The 19,298-nt window shown below is 40.5% G+C and overlaps 1 protein-coding gene across 7 annotated transcripts in view; it reads left to right on the forward strand.

Annotated features, from left to right (window-relative positions):
* The window catches only part of foxp1b (forkhead box P1b), a 312,762-nt gene that overhangs the window by 152,698 nt on the left and 140,766 nt on the right, over nt 1-19,298 (forward strand). For all 7 annotated transcript variants that reach the window (XR_015762942.1, XM_088005937.1, XM_088005936.1 and 4 more), the window contains one exon: nt 2,716-2,885. Coding sequence is in view for 6 of the 7 variants with exons in the window: in XM_088005937.1 (XP_087862063.1) it covers nt 2,727-2,885 (159 nt within the window). In the remaining variant the exon portion in view is untranslated. The remainder of the gene's footprint in view (nt 1-2,715; nt 2,886-19,298) is intronic.

Below are 19,298 nucleotides of genomic sequence, written 5' to 3' on the forward strand. Positions count from 1 at the left end.
CCTTGGCACAGTTGAGAACTTGAGCTTCCTACATTGGCTCACGTTCAGAAGCAGCTTGACCTGGGGAACGTAATAGTGTAGCGTCTGATTGTGGTGGGTTTTGAAGCTGGGACTCCCGCCTCATTCCACCCTTTCTGGATCTCTGCCAGATTCTTGAGTCTTCCCTGTTTTATAATCCATTGAAGTCCACCGTCATCTTTTCTGCTGGTGCATCTTCTCTTGCCACATTTTGTCCTTCCACTAGACTTTCCATTGATATACTTGGACACAGCACTATGTGAACAGCCAGCCTCCTTGCTTTGAGCTTAGTAGATGATTAGTGTGTCACACTCAATTTACAACATTCATGCCCTCTAAAATTTGGGCTGATTTCTTCACAGTATTCTAATTTTTTGAATTCCTGCTTTTGTAGGTTTTATGATCTGTAAGCCCAAATTATTTAACAATAAACAAACAAATATTTGAAATCGTTTAAACTATGGTCCCTGAATCTATAACTTGTAAAAGTTTAACTTTTTGAACGGAATTATGGGACTTAAACAACTTTTCCAAGAATTTCTAATTTTTTGGAAAGGCTCTGTGCATGAGAAACTGACCTTCTCTACCTCTGCAAAGGTCTGAAAATCAGCCACTTGTGTGGATGTGGGTTTTGTGTGTGATTATTAGTTAATTTATTAGTTAATCTTGTTGCCTTGATTATTTCCCCTGTGTATTTAGACTTACCCGTCTCCTCCGTTCCCCCTGGTTCCTTGTTGTTGTCATAGTTGTCTTGATGCTACCATTGTGTGCCGACCTGAGACCCTGTTTGTGTCTCGTTGCTCACCTGTGGTTCCTGGCTTTGTGCACTTTGTGGACAGCATTAAACACATTTCTCCACTTCATCCTGGGTCTGGCAGCGTCAGTCTTCGTCATCACAAAGCCGCTTCATGACACCACTGTCCTCTTTTGCTCTGCTATGAGATGGGGCCGACTGACAGGTCACGTCTGCACATGTGCAGTTAACAATAGTCAACTTAGCAACTTTTCAGACAAAAGAATGGTATCAGCCAAAATTGAAATCTGTGGGTCAGGCTTTTTAAACATTACTGACTGGCCAGGAAACTATGAGGGACCTTTTAGGACAAAAACTATGATTTGTCTCTCACACACTACTAAAGACTCATACACACTCACAAAATATTAAAATTGCACATATATACTATTAAAATGCCACACACATATACAATTTTCTCTCTCACACACAAAATACTAAGATTGCACATGTACACTAATAAAATATCACACATACACACAAAGCATACAGACATACTATTCTGAATGATAGGTCAAAAATGTATGTGTGTGAACTAACACTAGGCTGAATGAATGAATGAACGAATGAATGGGGATGAGACTTGTATTTGTCTGTGTGAGAGAGTAATTTTTTTGTATGTGTGAGAGTTGTCACGGAAGAGGCGGGACTTAATTTGGAGGTCAGATCGCCCTGCGTTGATACCACAGTGAAGTCAGCTTCAAGTTGGATGTTGGAGCTCCACAGTGTAAACGGCGTTTAGCTCAAGGTTGATCTGATTTATGAACGCTAATTTCGGAAAGCTGTTGTCTACTGCTCCCTCCTCAAGCACTCGGAGGTTCACTTACTTAGAGCCTAAGTAAACCTCTGAGCATTGGAGGGGGAGTGGAGCTAACGCCGGAGTAAGGCATTAGCTCCGTTAACTTCAAGCTAACTTCAAGTTAGCTTGAAGCTAACTTCACTGTGGTATCAACGCAGGGCGATCTGATCTCCAAATTATGCTCCTGGGTGGGTCTTGCTCCGACTTTGAGATGAAGCTCCTCCTGAGAGCTGCTGTTTAATGAACATGAACTACAGAGGTGGAAGCTCTGTGAGCTACACTCCCCCACTCAGCTCCTTCAGACTAACCAGCAGCAATTAGCAAACACTTGGTGGAATTGCACACCTGCTGGGTTTATTACAGAAGCTACTTATCAGAGCAATGCTGGTAAAAACATTGTTAAAGTTTTAATAGAGGAGCGCTGTTTTGATGACTTTCTGAAGGCAAAGTTTCAGAAAAAGCCAAAGATTCAGAGGCCCAATTTCTAGACATTAAATATCAGTCAAAATTGGTTTAAGTCATATTTGGTATATAACATTTTTATAACATTTGAAGTTTGCATTGCCCCTTGTGTCACATTTTATAGCACAAGGGCCAATATTAAAACATAATATTGCCCCTTTAAAAACGCTGTTATCAGTGTGTTGCTATCAGATATAAGACAAATATTGAATTTTTGAGTTTCCCACTGGCCAGTCAGGGCCAATCAAAATTAAAAATTAGCCTGTTCTGGTCCTCTAGGTGAAATTAAAAAGGTAAAACTGTGGGATGAATGAAAATAAGAACGAGTGTCCCATAGGTTTAACACAAGTTAGTTTATTGCATATATTTAAAACATAAAAACAAAGAAAATGTGAGCCTTCAATTTGTCTAACGGATTAATTAGTCTTTTTTGTAGGCAAGGGAAAGTGTCTCTGCCTGCACCAGTTTGGAGCAATTGGTGAAGGATCTAGAGACAAACTCTGGTCACTCAGTAAAACTGAAAATATTTCTTTGAAAGCTTAATGTTTTATCTCCATAGCGATAACCGCTCTGTGTTATTTCGGATTTTGCTTCATGACTTCCCGTTGTAATGACTGTCTCCTCTCCTCTTCTTTCCTCGCAGGTTTTTAAGTCATGATGCAAGACTCCACCACTGAAACGGTGAGCAATGGACCAGCCAATCAGAATGGAGGTGCAAACATGGACAGTGTACTCCGGGAGGGAACACCTAAAAGTGCCACACCTTTGGTGGACGTGACGGCTGCAGACCTCCTGCATCTCCAGCAGCACCAGGTACACCCCTTGCACCGCCCCATCCCTTCTGTTTTCACACCTGTCTTCACTTTATTAAGCCACGTCAACAGCAGGCCCAACCTACTGCTTAAAGTGCCACTTAATAATTAATCCCACCTCCCAGTACATCCGGCACGTAAACACATTATTATTATTATTTATGTATATTGAGGCCCGTTTTGAATATTTTAGGAAGGGGAAGTGCTCTTTTCTGTGTGATTGTTTGGTTGCCAGTGTGTTTATCCTTGCTCGGAGCATCTGCATCTTTATCAAATATTTATCATCATGTTCAGACATATTTTAAGCTTGTAGGTGCTACAGGATTCTGTAGACAGTTATGAAATGATCACATCCAATAGGATGACAGCCTTTTTCCTCTGGCTCGTTGTAAACAAGCCTCACACTCTCAGACGCCATGTGGAGACCCATGGTGTCGTTGAAGCTGAAGCTCAAATGGCAGACTTAAGACACATAGACAAGCTCTTTCTGTTGGTGTCAACGTTATATGTGGCACACGACAGTGTGTTTAAGGAAACAGCCCTGAAAAGATCAGTGTGTCTTCTGCTATCTTGGTCTCCGATATATTCACAACGTGGGTTGTTGTCAGGAACTGTTTGGTGATGATGCCCAGGCTCTCTGCTGTTGTCTGTTGTCACAGCACATCCATCAATGTGTGTAACAATCCTGCAGCACAGAACATGGAGGAGGGGGGATGGTAGTGGAGCAAAGCAGTGACTCAGTGTTATCATTTATCAAGTTCCAGGAGAGCAATTTTGGTATTTTGATGATGATGATAACGATGATGATGATGATAGATACAGCACCCTGAATGATTATTGGCCCCTGGTTAGGGCTGCATCTATTTCTTGTGTAAAAATATTCCATGTTCAACAGAATCGTAAAAAAATAAAGAAGCTAAGAAAGGTAGATTTTAAATCTTGGATTTCAAAGTGTTAATGATGCCAAAACATTCCCACGGCCTTTAGAAGAGAATCAGACACCGCTGTAAACTAGTCCACCATAGTTTACAGTGGACTAGTGGAAAAGCACCTTTAGTGAAACATTCAGTAGAGTGTGGGTCAGCCTTTATAAAGACCACAATGTGTTCTATTACTCTTTTTCCCTTGTACTTTTATATGGGAATCATTCATTGACTTGTTTGGATCTGCATCCTAGCAGCTGTCAGATCATTTTCTAATATACAATCACTCAATCTCAAGAAAAACATTTTCCTGTTAGTCACATTGTCCGTCTTGGAGCAGGTGAAGCTTTTTGTAGCAATGATGGGTCAGTGTGTGTCCGGCTCCTTGGGATCCTCCTGATCTCCTCCCATCCTCTCTTAGATCCTAATCCTTGATCTCACCTCCCACATATCCCTTTTTCTCCAGCTCCACTCGTCAGTGAGAAAAGCACAGCCATACTGAATGCATTACCGCAGTAGTCACACAAAACCATGGACAAAATTTCAATAACTGCAGGCCACAGTTGAGTAAACAGTTGCACTGAAATCTAATTCCTGTTGACTTTTCCTTCATTCTTTGCCAGGGGCTCTCTCTAATATGCTCCATAAAGACAATGGGGTTACAAATTTGATAAATGTGAGGCAGGAAGGCGGAGGGAGAAAGAAGGGGATTGGAAAGTGGCGTGGATGCGTAGGCCTGTCGCGATAAACAATAAATCAATTAATCGCATGATAAATTAAAATGATCAACCTCATTTTAATTTATCAGCTTTATCGTCTCTTCCTGCATTTTTTTCTTTCTATTGATGACACTGAATGAAAAAAGGCTCAACTCCGGTGCTCTCCACTGACCTTCCCTTAATGTAATGTCCAGCGCACACTACACGAGTTGTCGGCCGATTGTCGGCCCATTTTCAAAACCTGAGACCACACATTAGCCGACAGAAATCCTAGGTATAACGGTTTGATCGGGTTCGATCGTGCTGTGTGGTGTCCAGCCACATGGGCACAAAATAATGGCTACAAGTCCAGTTAACCAATTTTAAAACCAGGCATTAATCAATGCTTTACTAGAATCTACCTGTGATGCATGTGGCTAGAGTCAGTGTAAAGTCCTGACCGAATGAAAATCATTATAACCTATTTATGTCACGTTAACGAAGAACAGCTGAAAAGTTACCGGGTTTATCAACTGTGGTAGCAATTTGGCTCCAACTCCTCTCTTTGTCATTTCTATATTCTTTGCACGAAATGTTGAATAAATATTAATGTTGTTTCCATGTATCATCTCTGACTCCTCTGGACTTTGGGTTGTGCTGCGTCAGCTGTTTGGGATTCCCCTACGTGCTTTCTGAAGGGAAAGCACGGGAATCCGCAGTTTCTGATTGGTTGCCTGTCACATTCAACAGTGTTATCATGAACGTTAACGTTCCCAGTTGGGGAAAACCCCTGATTAAGATCAGAGCGGCCACGACGATCTACCAACTGGACCGATCAGTCGTAGCACACCACACACTACAGGATGATCGGTTACGAAATTGCAAGCAACAATCCTAGAATGTCCAACGTTCTAAGATTGTCGTAAGGGAAAAATCGGGGCAAAAAATTGTGTAGCGTGAACTGGGCTTAAGGGAGGGATGAACTGTTGCATTAGGTAGTCGGATATACCTGTCTTCTCCATCTAAATCTATTGATTATTGAAGGGCAATGTAGTATACAGACTTCATAATCTGCACTCGTTTAGTTGAATGTAGTTTTTATTTCCTCTTTGGCTTTATGTTGTTTAGTTTTTATTCAAGTAAGTTGTTTGTTAATGGAGACTGGGAATCCATTTTATTTTTGTTTTTGATTGTTTTGTTTATTTTGTTTACCAGTTCCAGCTTTTAGTATTCTTTTGAAAATAAAGTGCATTTATTTTTGGCAGGATGTGCTTGCATTATTATGTCATTTCCATTAAATCAGTGTAAAAAGGTCTTCACACAATATTATCATTTATCGCAATAATTTTGAGACAATTAATCGCTCAGCAAAATTTATCGTGACAGGCCTATGGATGCGTACTCGACACTAAAATGAGCTGGAAACAGTATTAGAGTAAAGCCGTTTTGGCTACAATGCTGCCAATTGTTTAGCAGTGCAAATATTGGTGCCTTGACAGCATTTAAAATAACTAAAAAAAACATCTTTTTACTTGGAAGTTAATACATTTTAGTCAATATGTGACAATCTCTCTCAAGATTTGTTTGTCAGGACCTGACAGAAAATGTGTTTTTATGATCCCAGAGTGAGTTCTTCTAAGCTATCTATGTTTGCAACTCTTATTTTGAAGCAAGAAAGTTATTAGTTTCTTATTTGCCTTTTTGTTCTGACTACGATGTCTTTTCATTAACCTTTTGGGATTTTTAAATTGTTGGTTGGCAGTAAATACAATATACATGTGACTTGTTAGTATTGTGAGGACAGTAAAACTCACTAGCACCAACAGTTAGCTGCTAAAGTTGCTAAGTAGTATCTGCTTTGCAATGGTCTGTTTGGATGCATTTGGTGGATTCTGATATTTCTGGTGTCACAATTTATAACTTTAATACATGGACTTTATGTTTCTCCCTTATTTAAATCGGGACCAACTCTAGCAATAAAAGCACAATATTTTGACCCATCAAACCACTGGCTGTCTTAGAAGTGTGAGATTTATTAGACACATCTTAAGCATGTTATATCTATATAGAGTTCTGATGTAAATGTTTAATAATGTTCAACACTCTACAGGTTGGGTTCTTTAACAGTCAAATTGGCAACTACTGAGCAAAGTATAGCAACATAACAGTACATAATTTTGCCATTTTATTGGGCAAAAATAACAAAATGTGTAGGTTTTTAAATCCAGAAATGCTACCTTGGTCCACCCACTAACACTGTTTTACAATTAAAAAGAAGATGATTTCAGAAGAGCGCTGTTTGTCAGCAGGAAAAAGGGCAAGTACTCTATTGCATGCCTCTGTTGCTAGGGGTCACATTTTCTGCTCTCTGATTTGTGCTCACAATCCTTCCATTTTGCACATCTAGAACAGATCTAATTGTTCATTTCTTTGGCCTGGATTTGAAATAAAGGGAAGCATGTCAATCTGTACAGAGGTGGTAAATGAAATTGATGGAGACAAAAGATGAGATGTCTCTCTCAGCTCCTGTCACAATACTTTGTTTGGCTTCTTTTGCTGCCGACAGTCAGTGTATCCATCTGAACAGGGTTCTCATTCCTGCACAACGAACCATATTAATTGTCCTTGGGGAGTTACGATCCTTTCATAATCGCTTGATAACTTTCCACTTCCTTGGCAACTCACTGTCTTTTCTTTTAAGTTTAATTTGCGGCTTTTCTCTCGTACAGCTTTAACCAACACAAAAGAGGCTTTTTGCGTCTTTGTTCTCCTCAAAAACATCCAAGCGTTTGAAATCAATCTCAAACGTTCCTTCGATTCAAAGTGGAAATGTCTGAGAATCCCTTGAGTAAATGGGAACAACAAACCTGGTGGTGGCATATCATTTATTCTTATTAGAGAACATAACTATGAAAGACAGTCCTCATTAATAAAGATGGGGGATGAAATAATTGTAATCTGTTTGATCATCTTGATTCTGACAGGGGAATTCATCTTGTTGGACTAGTCAGATTTGGGGGAAGTGGACCATAAGCTCGATATAAGCATCTTTATTAGTAAGTCAAATACTACTTGTTAAGAATCAAGAGTAAGGGTGGTGTGTGGGGGGGGTCCCTGTTTTTATGTTTTTTTCTTTTACTGCTGTTGAAATTACGCCAATCTCACTGTAAAAGGAACTTGGTGTGCCATCGGTTGTGTTGTAATGCTTTGAGATTTAAGTGTGCTTATAAATATTTTCATACATCTTGTTATTATTTTTAATATCACACAAAGTGTCTGCAAACAGTTTTCAGATGTCAGTTGACCACAGTTTTTTCTCTCTCCCTTATCCTCTCGTAACGTTCGCCTGCCACAGAATCTGAGTGTTTATTTTCTCTCAGTAGTTGTTTGCGCCGCAGAAGTTGTGGTTTTAACGTTATTCACATGAGGAAGTGAAGATACTGAAAGGGGAGGAATACAATGCCAAAACCCCAATTGTCTGAACACATGGCTCTTTTGCAATAGCCTGTTTTGTGATTTAAATGATTTTGTAACGGGAAGTTGTGTTGTGAAGCTGCAGCTGTCAGATAAACATGTTGCGACACTCAAGGTGATGACAGTAACGATATCTGGCCGTTTTAGTCGACTCTGAAGCTGCAGCTCTCAGGATATTCCTCCCAATGTTTCCTGTGATTTATGCTCAGTTTTGTCACACCTGTTTATTCACGCTCATTGTTACATCACACCCGATTTCTGCGGACAAAGCATTAAACTTTAACATCCTGTATTTTGGAGGTTTCTTTTTTCATGTTTTCATGATCCAAAGTTCACTGTGTGATTCTGAAAATGCAAACAAGAAAATATAATTTCCTTTTTGTTGGGTTATTCACTCAGTTTTGTTCTGTTTTGACAGTAAACCATTCAGTTGTGGGCATTTTTTTTTCTTCTCTTGTTCTGGTCGAGGTGTTGGTCCTGTTGCGTGTAAAGAGAGGACAGAGTGACACACATTACTGTGGCTGCACAAAGAGCTGAGTGGGCCCATATTTCCCGTTTGCATAATGCAACAGACCGTCCCCTGCGGAGGCTTCACAAGGTGGAAATGCTGTTTTTTTAAATTCACCAACAGCTCTATTCTTTAGAGATTACAGAATAGAACAGTAGAGAGAACACTGACAAGTAAGGATATAACAATATATATATTATATTAATATATATATATATATAACACAACAATATTATCCATCCATCCATTTTCTGTACACCCTTGTCCTTTGTGGGGTCAGGAGGTGCTGGTGCCTATCTCCAGCTAACGTTCCGGGTGACAACAACAATATTATGTCAGAGTGAATTTGTATTATTTCCGATTGGGAAGTAATAAAATAGGAAACCCAAGTATAAATCAACTTGCCAGATTTAGCAATATCTAGCGTGTCTGGATCGGATATGATCAACTCTAATTTTAGATCTAAAATACTCAGACTAAAATCCTGAACTGAATAACTCTTCTTTGAAGAGATGCTCTTTTTAACCTGACTAGATATTGATAAAGCCTTTACTTACTTGCGAAACACAAGCAAAGCACTTTTTATTGGTATTAGGGCTACTTTAGAGTTAGAAATACATAAAATAAAACTATTTATAGATTGCTCAGACTTAATATATTACTGTAATAACAAATTCTTTAAAAACACAACTTTTCCTGTCAAATGTTTACTCCATTTGTAAGCACAAACAAAAGGGGGATTCAGAGGAATTTCCCCAACATTTTCCTAAAACCTCTCCATGTTTCATCTTATAAGGTGATTTATCGTCGAATCCTTCCTGACAGAAACTCACAGATATGCAGTGAGCATTTTGAAGTATCCAAGATGCTTGGAGATCAACCACTCAACTACAGTTGTTGCTAGTCTTTGACACAAAGTCTCCTTTTGTAGGCTAATAGTCAGATTGAATGCATAGCAGCTAGCAAGGCCTTCATATGGTTTTTCTGATCCAGACGCAGGTAAATGAAAAACCAAATTGAACATATTATATTCAGTTTGTAGGTAACATTTATTGTAGGTTTGTGTACCTTCTAGCAACAGATCCCACTAAAAGAATCCTCCAATGTCTTTTTTTCATAACTCCTCCACCAATGCTCAGGTATCGTCATGCACCACGTTCATATTTCCACAGGATTTCCAAGCCGATGCTCTGGCTTATTGGAAAAATCTGGGAGAGAGGATAACATCAGTGTTATGACACTGCATATTGCCCTAAATTGCTTATTGGTAAAATGATAGTGCTAGTCCAATTTGAATAATTTTATGGAATCCCTCACAGAACAGTTTAATTATGTTATCACACAACTGGCAACATCTGTCTTTATACCACAGCACATGACAGTTTTATTACAGGCTGGATTTTTGTGCTGGTTCTGGCAATTGATGTGTGATCTGATTAATAATCACACAGATGGAGGTGAAAATTGAACAGTGATGCGTCGCCATGTTGGGGGTGGGGGATCATTATTAAAGGAAGTGGGGGAAAAACTTTTCTGTCAGTGAAAATATGGCAGTTTACTTTCTTCTACATCGCGACATACATTCATCTTTAAATATGGGAGTCTTTATGTTTCGTTGTGATCTTTTTCTCTCTCTCTGTTTTTGTTAGTGAGTTTCCAGGAGGTAAACCACCCAACACCTCTGCTTTGTCTTGTGGAGCCCTGCCTATGAACTCATCCGTTTTGTTGAGTCTGTCTTTCCAGCTGGGAAGAGACGGAGCACAGGCTGTATGTGTGCCGAAGCCCCTAGTTTGAAATATTGTGTTGCTTAGGTTGACATCCTGTTTACACACCCTGCTGATGTGGGCGGCAGGAGGGGCATCTCAAGAATTGCGTTACTCTGCCATAATCAAAATGGACACATGCTCACACTCAAACATCTCCTACCACAGCTGGAAAATCTGCCAGGTGTCCTCTCTGAATAAATAGCTACGTTTCTCAACATAAAAGATACAACTTGTTGTACAAAAAGTTTCTGTATCAAGATTAAAGGATACTACCCCACTAGAGATGAATCAGTTAGAGAGTAGTAGCCAGTTTATGATCTCTGGTAATACCAAAGTGTAGATGATTCTGATTTCTTTCATGGACAAAAAAAAAAAGAAAAGCTTCAAGCAGCATTAACATCCATCAACGCCACCCACTCACCGTCGTCAACACTCTCATACAGTTTTTGTAATAGTCCACAAGGCGATGCACATCAAGGTGTTCAGCAGTACTCCCCAATGATGAACAGAAAATCTGGTGCAAAACAGTTGATGACAGTTGAGGGAGATATAGCTGTTGGAATAATCTAGGGGGCACAGAGGCATCAAATTCCAATTTATTGCCAATGGTGTCTTTAGAGTTTGGTGCAAATTGGATGATGCATGTGTGATTTAGAGCCAACCATATGCAGACTCCGAGGGATTAGAATTCGCCATTGAACCACGCCCACAAGGTTCAGCCATCAACTAGTATTGACAGAAGGATTTACTTTCATGTACTTTGTCATTAAACACAGGTTTATATCTTTATGATTCAAACAGTAAAAGGAAGAAAACCAGCAGAAAAACAGGTGACTTCCTGTTGGAAGCAAGTACACCTCGCTGCAGCAAACAGAAAGGGGCGGGGATGGACCACTGCCAGTCTCTTACCTTATTTGGAAATGGGGCCATTGCAATCCGGAAGTGAAGGGGGCGCTAGTTCCTATACTTTCGGTTTTTTTTCTTTTGAAATCTGTGATATATTTTCACCTTTAGGAAGGAATTTCACTCAGAATGTATTTGAACTTCTCTCTTTTATTTACTTCATGGCAGCTCACAGTTTTTAGCAAATTCTGTAGCTTTCGGTGTACTTCTAAATCTGCTCCTTAGTTGCATCTTTTCGGGCCTGCTACTGCCTCTAGTGGCCTGGGGGTGGTAACACAACCAATATAATTATTATTGCATGACGCAGATAATCTACACATGCATTTATACATAAGATTCCTGAGCACAGCTGCACATGTGGGAACAGCATTATGTACAAACATATAGTTAGCACTGCTCCATCTAGATACTTTGAGTAGTAGCCTCATGCCATCATTGTATGACACATAAAGTTTCTGCAGGCTACTTTTTTTGTATCGTCCCCACAGATGGGCCGTGTAATAATGTGATTCATGAATATGATTTATCGTTTTAAAGGAAAATTTCCTCTTGATAGATTAAATAGTTTCATCTTATATATATATATATATATATATATATATATATATATATATATATATATATATATATATATATATATATATATATATATAGCCAACTGCAAACCACTTGCACAAGTGTCCATCAAATGTGGCATATACCTAGGAGATGCTCTGTCCCCACTGCTGTTCTGCATAGGCCTGAACCCCCTCAGCCAAATCATCAACAAGACTGGGGTGCAATGAAAAGATCAGTACCCAAGAAGTACAGCCAGATGCCCATACCTGAAGCACTCGAAACTGCCAAACAAAGGCTCCAAGCCTTGGCCAGCCACCTAAAGAGATACACAAGAGAGAATGAAGCCAGGAGGATTAACCGGCTCTTCTCCACCCAACCAGCTAAAGTGTACTCTCAATGGCAGGGTAATAACAACAGAGAAGACCCACCAAGGCTGGAGACTGAACAATACTGGAAAGGCATATGGGAAAGGGAGGCGTCCCACAACAGCAATGCACAGTGGCTAACCTCTCTACGAGAGGACCACAGCAACCTCCCTGAACAAGCCCCAGTAACCATCACTGTGGCAGATGTCCAAGAAAGAGTCTCGGGTATGAAAAACTGGACAGCACCAGGGCCTGACATGATCCATGCCTACTGGCTCAAGAAACTCACTGCCCTCCATGAGCGACTGGCAGCTTAACTGAACCAGCTGCTACAAAATGGGACTCACCCTGAATGGTTAACTGAAGGGCGCACAATCCTGATGCAGAAGGATCCCTCAAAGGGTTCAGTCCCATCCAACTATCGGCCAATAACCTGTCTCTCTACAACATGGAAGCTCATGTCAGGCATCATAGCAGCTAAGATAAGCGGGCACATGGATAAATACATGAGCACGGCACAGAAGGGCATCGGCATAAATAGCAGAGGAGCCAAACACCAACTCCTTGTAGACCACACAGTCGCCCAAGACTGCAAAACCCGACACACCAACCTGTGCACCGCTTGGATTGATTACAAGAAAGCCTATGACTCAATGCCACACACCTGGATCATTGAATTCTTAGAGATGTACAACATCAATGGGACTCTAAGAGCCTTCATTGCAAACTCGATGGGGCTGTGGAAAACCACCCTTGAAGCCAACTGCAAACCACTTGCACAAGTGTCCATCAAATGTAGCATATACCAAGGAGATGCTTTGTCCCCACTGCTGTTCTGCATAGGCCTGAACCCCCTCAGCCAAATCATCAACAAGACTGGCTACAGATACCGACTCAAGAATGGGGCCACAATCAGTCACCTCCTCTACATGGATGACATCAAGCTGTACGCCAAGAGCGAGCGAGACATCGACTCACTGATCCACACCACCAGGATCTACAGCACTGACATTGGGATGTCATTCGGACTAGAGAAGTGTGGCCGGATGGTTACAAAGAGAGGGAAGGCCGTCTGCACAGAAGGGGTCTCACTCCCAGAAGGAACAATAGCAGACATAGAGCACAGCTACAAGTACCTGGGAATACCACAAGCAAATGGCAACCTTGATGAGGTCACAAGGAAAGGAGCCACAGCCAAATACCTCCAACGAATAAGGCAAGTCCTGAGAAGCCAGCTCAATGGCAAGAACAAGATCCGTGCAATAAACAGCTATGCCTTGCCAGTAATCAGATACCCTGCCGGAATAATTAGCTGGCCAATGGAAGAGATGAAGGCCACGGATGTTAAGACTCGGAAGCTACTAACCATGCATGGAGGGTTCCACCCCAAATCCAGTACCCTGAGACTGTACACAAGCCGTAAGGAAGGAGGCAGAGGACTAGTGAGTGTGAGAGCCACTGCCCAGGATGAAACATCCAAGATCCATAAATACATCAAGGACAAAGCCTCAACGGACGATGTGCTCAGCAAATGTCTCAGGCAATGGGGAACAGAGGACGAGGTGCTGGAGGAACCATCATGGGAGGACAAGCAACTACATGGGATGTACCACCGACAAATAACTGAAGTGGCTGATATCAGGAAATCCTACCAATGGCTGGAGAAAGCTGGACTTAAGGACAGCACAGAGGCCCTCATCCTGGCAGCCCAGGAACAGGCCCTAAACACCAGAGCAATAGAGGCTCAGATCTACCACACCAGACAAGACCCAAGGTGTAGATTGTGCAAGGAGGCCTCTGAGACAGTCCAGCACATAACAGCAGGGTGCAAGATGCTGGCAGGGAAAGAGTACATGGAACGACATAACCAAGTGGCGGGCATAGTGTACAGGAACATCTGTGCTGAATATGGACTGGAAGCCCCGAGGTCAAAGTGGGGAACACCCCCAAAGGTGGTGGAGAATGACCGAGCTAAGATCCTGTGGGACTTCCAGATCCAGACAGACAAGATGGTAATGGCGAACCAACCGGACATTGTGGTTGTGGATAAAGAACAGAGGAAAGCCGTTGTGGTGGATGTAGCAATACCAAGTGACTACAACATCAGGAAAAAGGAGAAACTGGAGAAATACCAGGGCCTCAGAGAGGAACTAGAAAAGACCTGGAAGGTGAAGACCACAGTGGTGCCTGTGGTCATTGGGGCCCTCGGGGCAGTCACCCCCAAACTGGAGCAGTGGCTCAAACAGATCCCAGGAACAACATCAGACATCTCAGTCCAGAAAGGTGCAGTTCTAGGCACAGCCAAGATACTGGAGGAGAACCTCAAGCTCCCAGGCCTCTGGTAGAGGACCCGAGCTCAGAGGATGAAAGAGAGAGAGAGAGACCACCCGCGGAAGGTGAGAAGGGAATTATATATATATATATATATATATATATAAAACTCACAATTCTGACAACTTAAGTGCGTGAATGAACCTGGCAGGTGAAAATTCCTAGGAGGAGTTTGTTAAAGTTTGAAGTATGTAAATGTGAAAACTGGACAAAAATTTGTCACCTCCCTGTACATTTTAGGGCATACCTCTAATCAACTTTGTTTTTTCTTGGTTCAGGAGGATCTACCTATGTACTGTATTTCAGATCTCTATGACATACAGTTTGTCTTATCTCACATTAGGAGGCACTCTAGAGCCATTTGTCCTCGCCCACTTTGTGTTTCCACTGGAATCTGAATAGTTTATGTGGGGGACAATTTTAGATGAAGTTTTGAGAGTTTTTGAAATGTTGTTTTTAAAGAGACAGAGGCTCAATTTCAAGGCGTTAAATTACAGTCAATTTTTCTTTAAGTCATATTTTATGCATTTTTATAACAACTTAAGGTAACATAGTTATTTGATTATAATACTTCCTCTCTAAGACTATTTATCTCCAACATCAAAATACTAAGCTAACTTACCCAAATATAGCATTAATTACAATATCTCTTAGCTATGATGTTCAGGGACATGAATGCTTACCTGAAGGCATTTCTCATATTTATTTCCTTTTTTATAAGTGACATCATTCTCCATCAAAGGGTCTCTAATGCTAAACCCCCATGAATGGGTTTACCCAGCGAACAAACGCCTCCCATTTGAATGCTGTGTGTGTATGCTGGTATCATTAGCTGGAGTGAAGTGGCTCTCATCGTGCGTTACGCAGATGGTCTTTGATGACCACGGCGCTGCATGTTTTGTGCTGAACTGGGCTAAACTCTAAACTTGGAGCAGGTGTCTGAGGCAGCTGGTTGGAGGCAGCCGGGGAACCGCGTCTGCGTCGGCTCTGTTTTAAATGGCTTAGAGGGAGGCCTCTGCTAGCCAGAGGACTAATGCATCTTCAATGTTTTATTTAAAGCAATGTCAGGAGCCGCCTTTCCAAAAGCACACACAAAGCACAAGTAATTTTTGTGCTGTTTAGCTGAGCAACTTGTGTGTTTAGAGTTGTAAATAAGTAACTGTTTTAACAGCCCTCATGGGGAAGAGGAGAGAGTTGAGAAAACACATTTAGACATGACTTTCCTTTAATGGCCATTTTCAAAACACCAGTTTGAAATTAGAGGCTTTTTTCAACATATTGTAATGCTTACATTTAGCTGAATAATAATAATAATAATGATAATAATAATAATAATAATAATAATGCCATTTTAGGGTGAAGCTTTTTCATTAAGCATTTCCAATCTGACCCAATTTATTAAGGATAGACTTAAGGATGCACAGCTCCTCCTGGGAAAACATTCAAGAGCAGTGCCCATTCATTTTTAATGAGAGCACTACTTAAAAATAAAAAAAAACTTCACTGAATTAATATGTATCAGTGAAGTCTTTTCCTGTGCAGAAAACTTCAGGGTAATTAATATTCATAGGCTGTGCTTGTTAACACCCCCCCAATGCCAGTGCAATGTAGATCCAATTAACATAGAATAGACCCCAAGGATTTGGACAGATAAGGGTTAAATGAGCTATTGAAATTGAAACTGGGACCATCTCTCCCCTTTCAAACACGTATTTGTTTCTGTAAGCTTGGTCCATGTTGCTGCTAGAAGCTGATTTTATGTACGGGTGCGAAGGTAGAGGTGCCTTAAAAAAAGAATCTTGTTCATGTGTGTTGAAGTGCAAGAGCACATGAGCACAGCAGACATGTCCGTAGGGAGAATATTACCTACAAAGAAAGGCTAATGTGAAAACCCTGTAGTGAGCCGGGCTTTTATATCTTATTTATAATCTAATGCTAAAGCACCGGACTTGCCGCATTAAAGTTCTTGATGCAGGTCAGTGTTTTTCATTCCCATCTGTACTCCTACCCAACTGTCCTGTCCAGAGGAACAGGACAGTTCCTCTGTAATGCAAACATCGTATTTAATTAAAAATAGTAATTTGACTTAAATCAGTTTCCTTCAAATTGCCACACTCACTTTTTGTAAGTTACTTGGAATCTGTGGTTGATAAGTTTCTCCAACTCATACTTGAGCTGGATTATTTCAGAAAAAGTAAGTTTTTAATAATTGTGCATTTTTCAATTACTTTGACTCGATACTGTATGCATCCAAGTACAAATGCTTTATTTTAATTTTTCTTTTCTGGAGACAGTGATTTATCTCATCTGACTCAGTATATTTAATATTCATGAGTCAGATGAGAGATAATCCCAGTGTTTCCATAAACAGGGGCACATTCACATAGCAGAACATCAGAACAAGTGTCCATGTGTCATCTTATTTTAGGCTAGGCTGTCAGTACTATGCTAACTTTAGTAGCCAACAATAACACACTGTGCTTGTCATAGACAGGACTACCACTGTTTATTGACCTAAGATTAGGGATATGGCCACAGCCAACAAACTTAATGGGTTTTTCTTTGGCCATTAATAATTAATCGCAATTTTTTTACATGTAAAAGTCCCAAGCTGGAACCTTTGTATTGTGTTTCTAGTATTCCTGAAAATCTGACGCACAAGCAACACCTGCAAACAACAGTGACACTCGAGAGTGAGTGTGAATTCATCTTTACTGTAAATTTTATCAGACAAACTATTTTTTGTGGGGTTTTTTTTCAAATATTTGATGTAATTAGTAATTCTGTGAAGTGGGAGAGAGGGGTGCTCTGGTGGTGCCGGGGTAAAGCCCAACCCACGTATGAAGGCCTCACTCCTCGACGCGGCTGTCATGGCTTAGAGTCCTGGCCTCATGACCTTTGCCACATTTCTTCCCCCTCTTTCATAACCCACTTTCCTGTCTGACCTTTCAAATAAAGGCCCCTAGACCCAATAAAATCTTAAAAAAGAAGTGAGAAAGAGGAAGGACAAAAACTCATTGAAGAAAATTGGTTTATTTAAGTGAACTTAATTTTTTTTATCATTTAATACACCACACTTGAAATAAATGAGACTTTAATCTTAAGCTTACTTTGCTTAACTTTTTGAGGTAATGAATTTGCATATTTTTTAAGTAAGATGAACTAATTGTATTTTACAGTCAACTCATGTCAGAAGCAGTCTGGACGGCAGCGAGAAGGGGAAGCTGTGTGAATCCAGTTCTTGGGCTGAGACTGTTTCAGCCAGCTGAAAACGGCTCTGACATCTTTGTTAGAGCACAGATAATTTTGGTCTGCTTTTGTTTCTACTTGCTGCACATTCATACCTGTCAAAAGTTAATTAATTAATTATTGAGTACAGCTGACTGGCTATTAAGGGAATCGTGTTATTTTGTCAGCAATTTGCAAATTTTAAATTGGCAGAAATAAAAAAAGGAAGGCTTGCAGATTATTTTAGATCATATTGTTAAAACATAGGAGAGATGCTACAACCACTGAAATCAGATGCCACTTCATTTACTAATATTTAATGAAGAAGGAACTTGCAGTCAGTGTCTTCTTCAGTGGTTCTTGGTGTAGCGCCACCAGTGTGAAAGTGAACCACACCAGCTGAAAATGTAACAAATGTCATTTTGGTCCTAAATCGAACCAAGTCTACCAGAACATCTGGTGTGAAAACACTTTCAAACGTCTATTAGCATATTTTCATGCAAAAGTATTTGCAAATAATACATATTAGCATAACACACACACACACACACATATATATATATATTTTTTTTAAATTTTGTATAAAATATCTATATTATAATATATAGGAAGAAGGAGAGAGAGATATCACTGTGCAGCAGTCTTAAATCAGTGGACTGACGTACAGTGTGTACTTGTTTCATCGATATTTATATATATGTATTAAAGAACGGTGACAGCCCCGTTTTTGGCATTTGGCGTGCAATATGATAAAGCACTAGTTCTGGTGATCAAATGAGCCTTCACTGAAGTAAATATGCATGGACAGTCGCAGCGTGTGTGGGGTCTGTTCGAGTGAAGTTGATTGTTTGACATATTTTCACCCTTCAAAGTATATATCAGTGATTAATAACAACCCAGTGTGCGTTCAGCGGTGACATGGCCTCTATTTGAGAGAAAAATGGCATGGGTCAGTGTTTGCTGCTGAATTGCTGTGTACCATTTACAGAATGATATGCCGTGATGGGCTGGCTGGTGATAAATAACGGCGGCGTGAACGACATGTGCCATAAATACTTGGCCACACCAGAGACAGCAATTCACATAGATTCCCATATGGTGTATTTTAAATGAATAATGAAAACAAGACTTTTTTCCTCCAGAACATTATGTGCTGCTCACTCACTCTGTTTCTCTCGTTGGCTTCTGATACAATGTTATTTACTTGTTTACTGTTTTTGACATGATGCAATGGGATTGCTGAGGAAATACTAGCCATTAAACGTCAGAAACTAAGACAGTCCTTTATATCTTCCCCCATCTCCACTTTACTTCTTTATTTTCTTTTTGTTGTATTTTCTTTTTCCCCTGTAAACAGGGATATGTTATGCATTTGACTGAAGGAACACAAGCCTTGAATATAAGTAACTGTTTTTTGCATTAGGTACTCCCTGGAGGAAGAGGGAGGGGCGGGGAGAGGGTGCAAATATCATGTCCCAGTGTGAAATGTGAATGTGAAATCTAGCATAAAGAAATATTTATGACTGTTTTCTGCTTGATTAGAGCTGGATGACATGCCTTAGGAGGCAGTGAGTGGACAAAAGGCAGTGGTGCTGCCTCTGGGCACATGTTACAGAAAGAGATGTTTAAGGAGTGAACGCTGTTTGAAAGATTGTGTGTG

Source organism: Poecilia mexicana, unplaced genomic scaffold, assembly GCF_051168715.1.
Source record: "Poecilia mexicana isolate PSO_F unplaced genomic scaffold, ASM5116871v1 scaffold_5, whole genome shotgun sequence".
Lineage (NCBI taxonomy): Eukaryota > Metazoa > Chordata > Actinopteri > Cyprinodontiformes > Poeciliidae > Poecilia > Poecilia mexicana.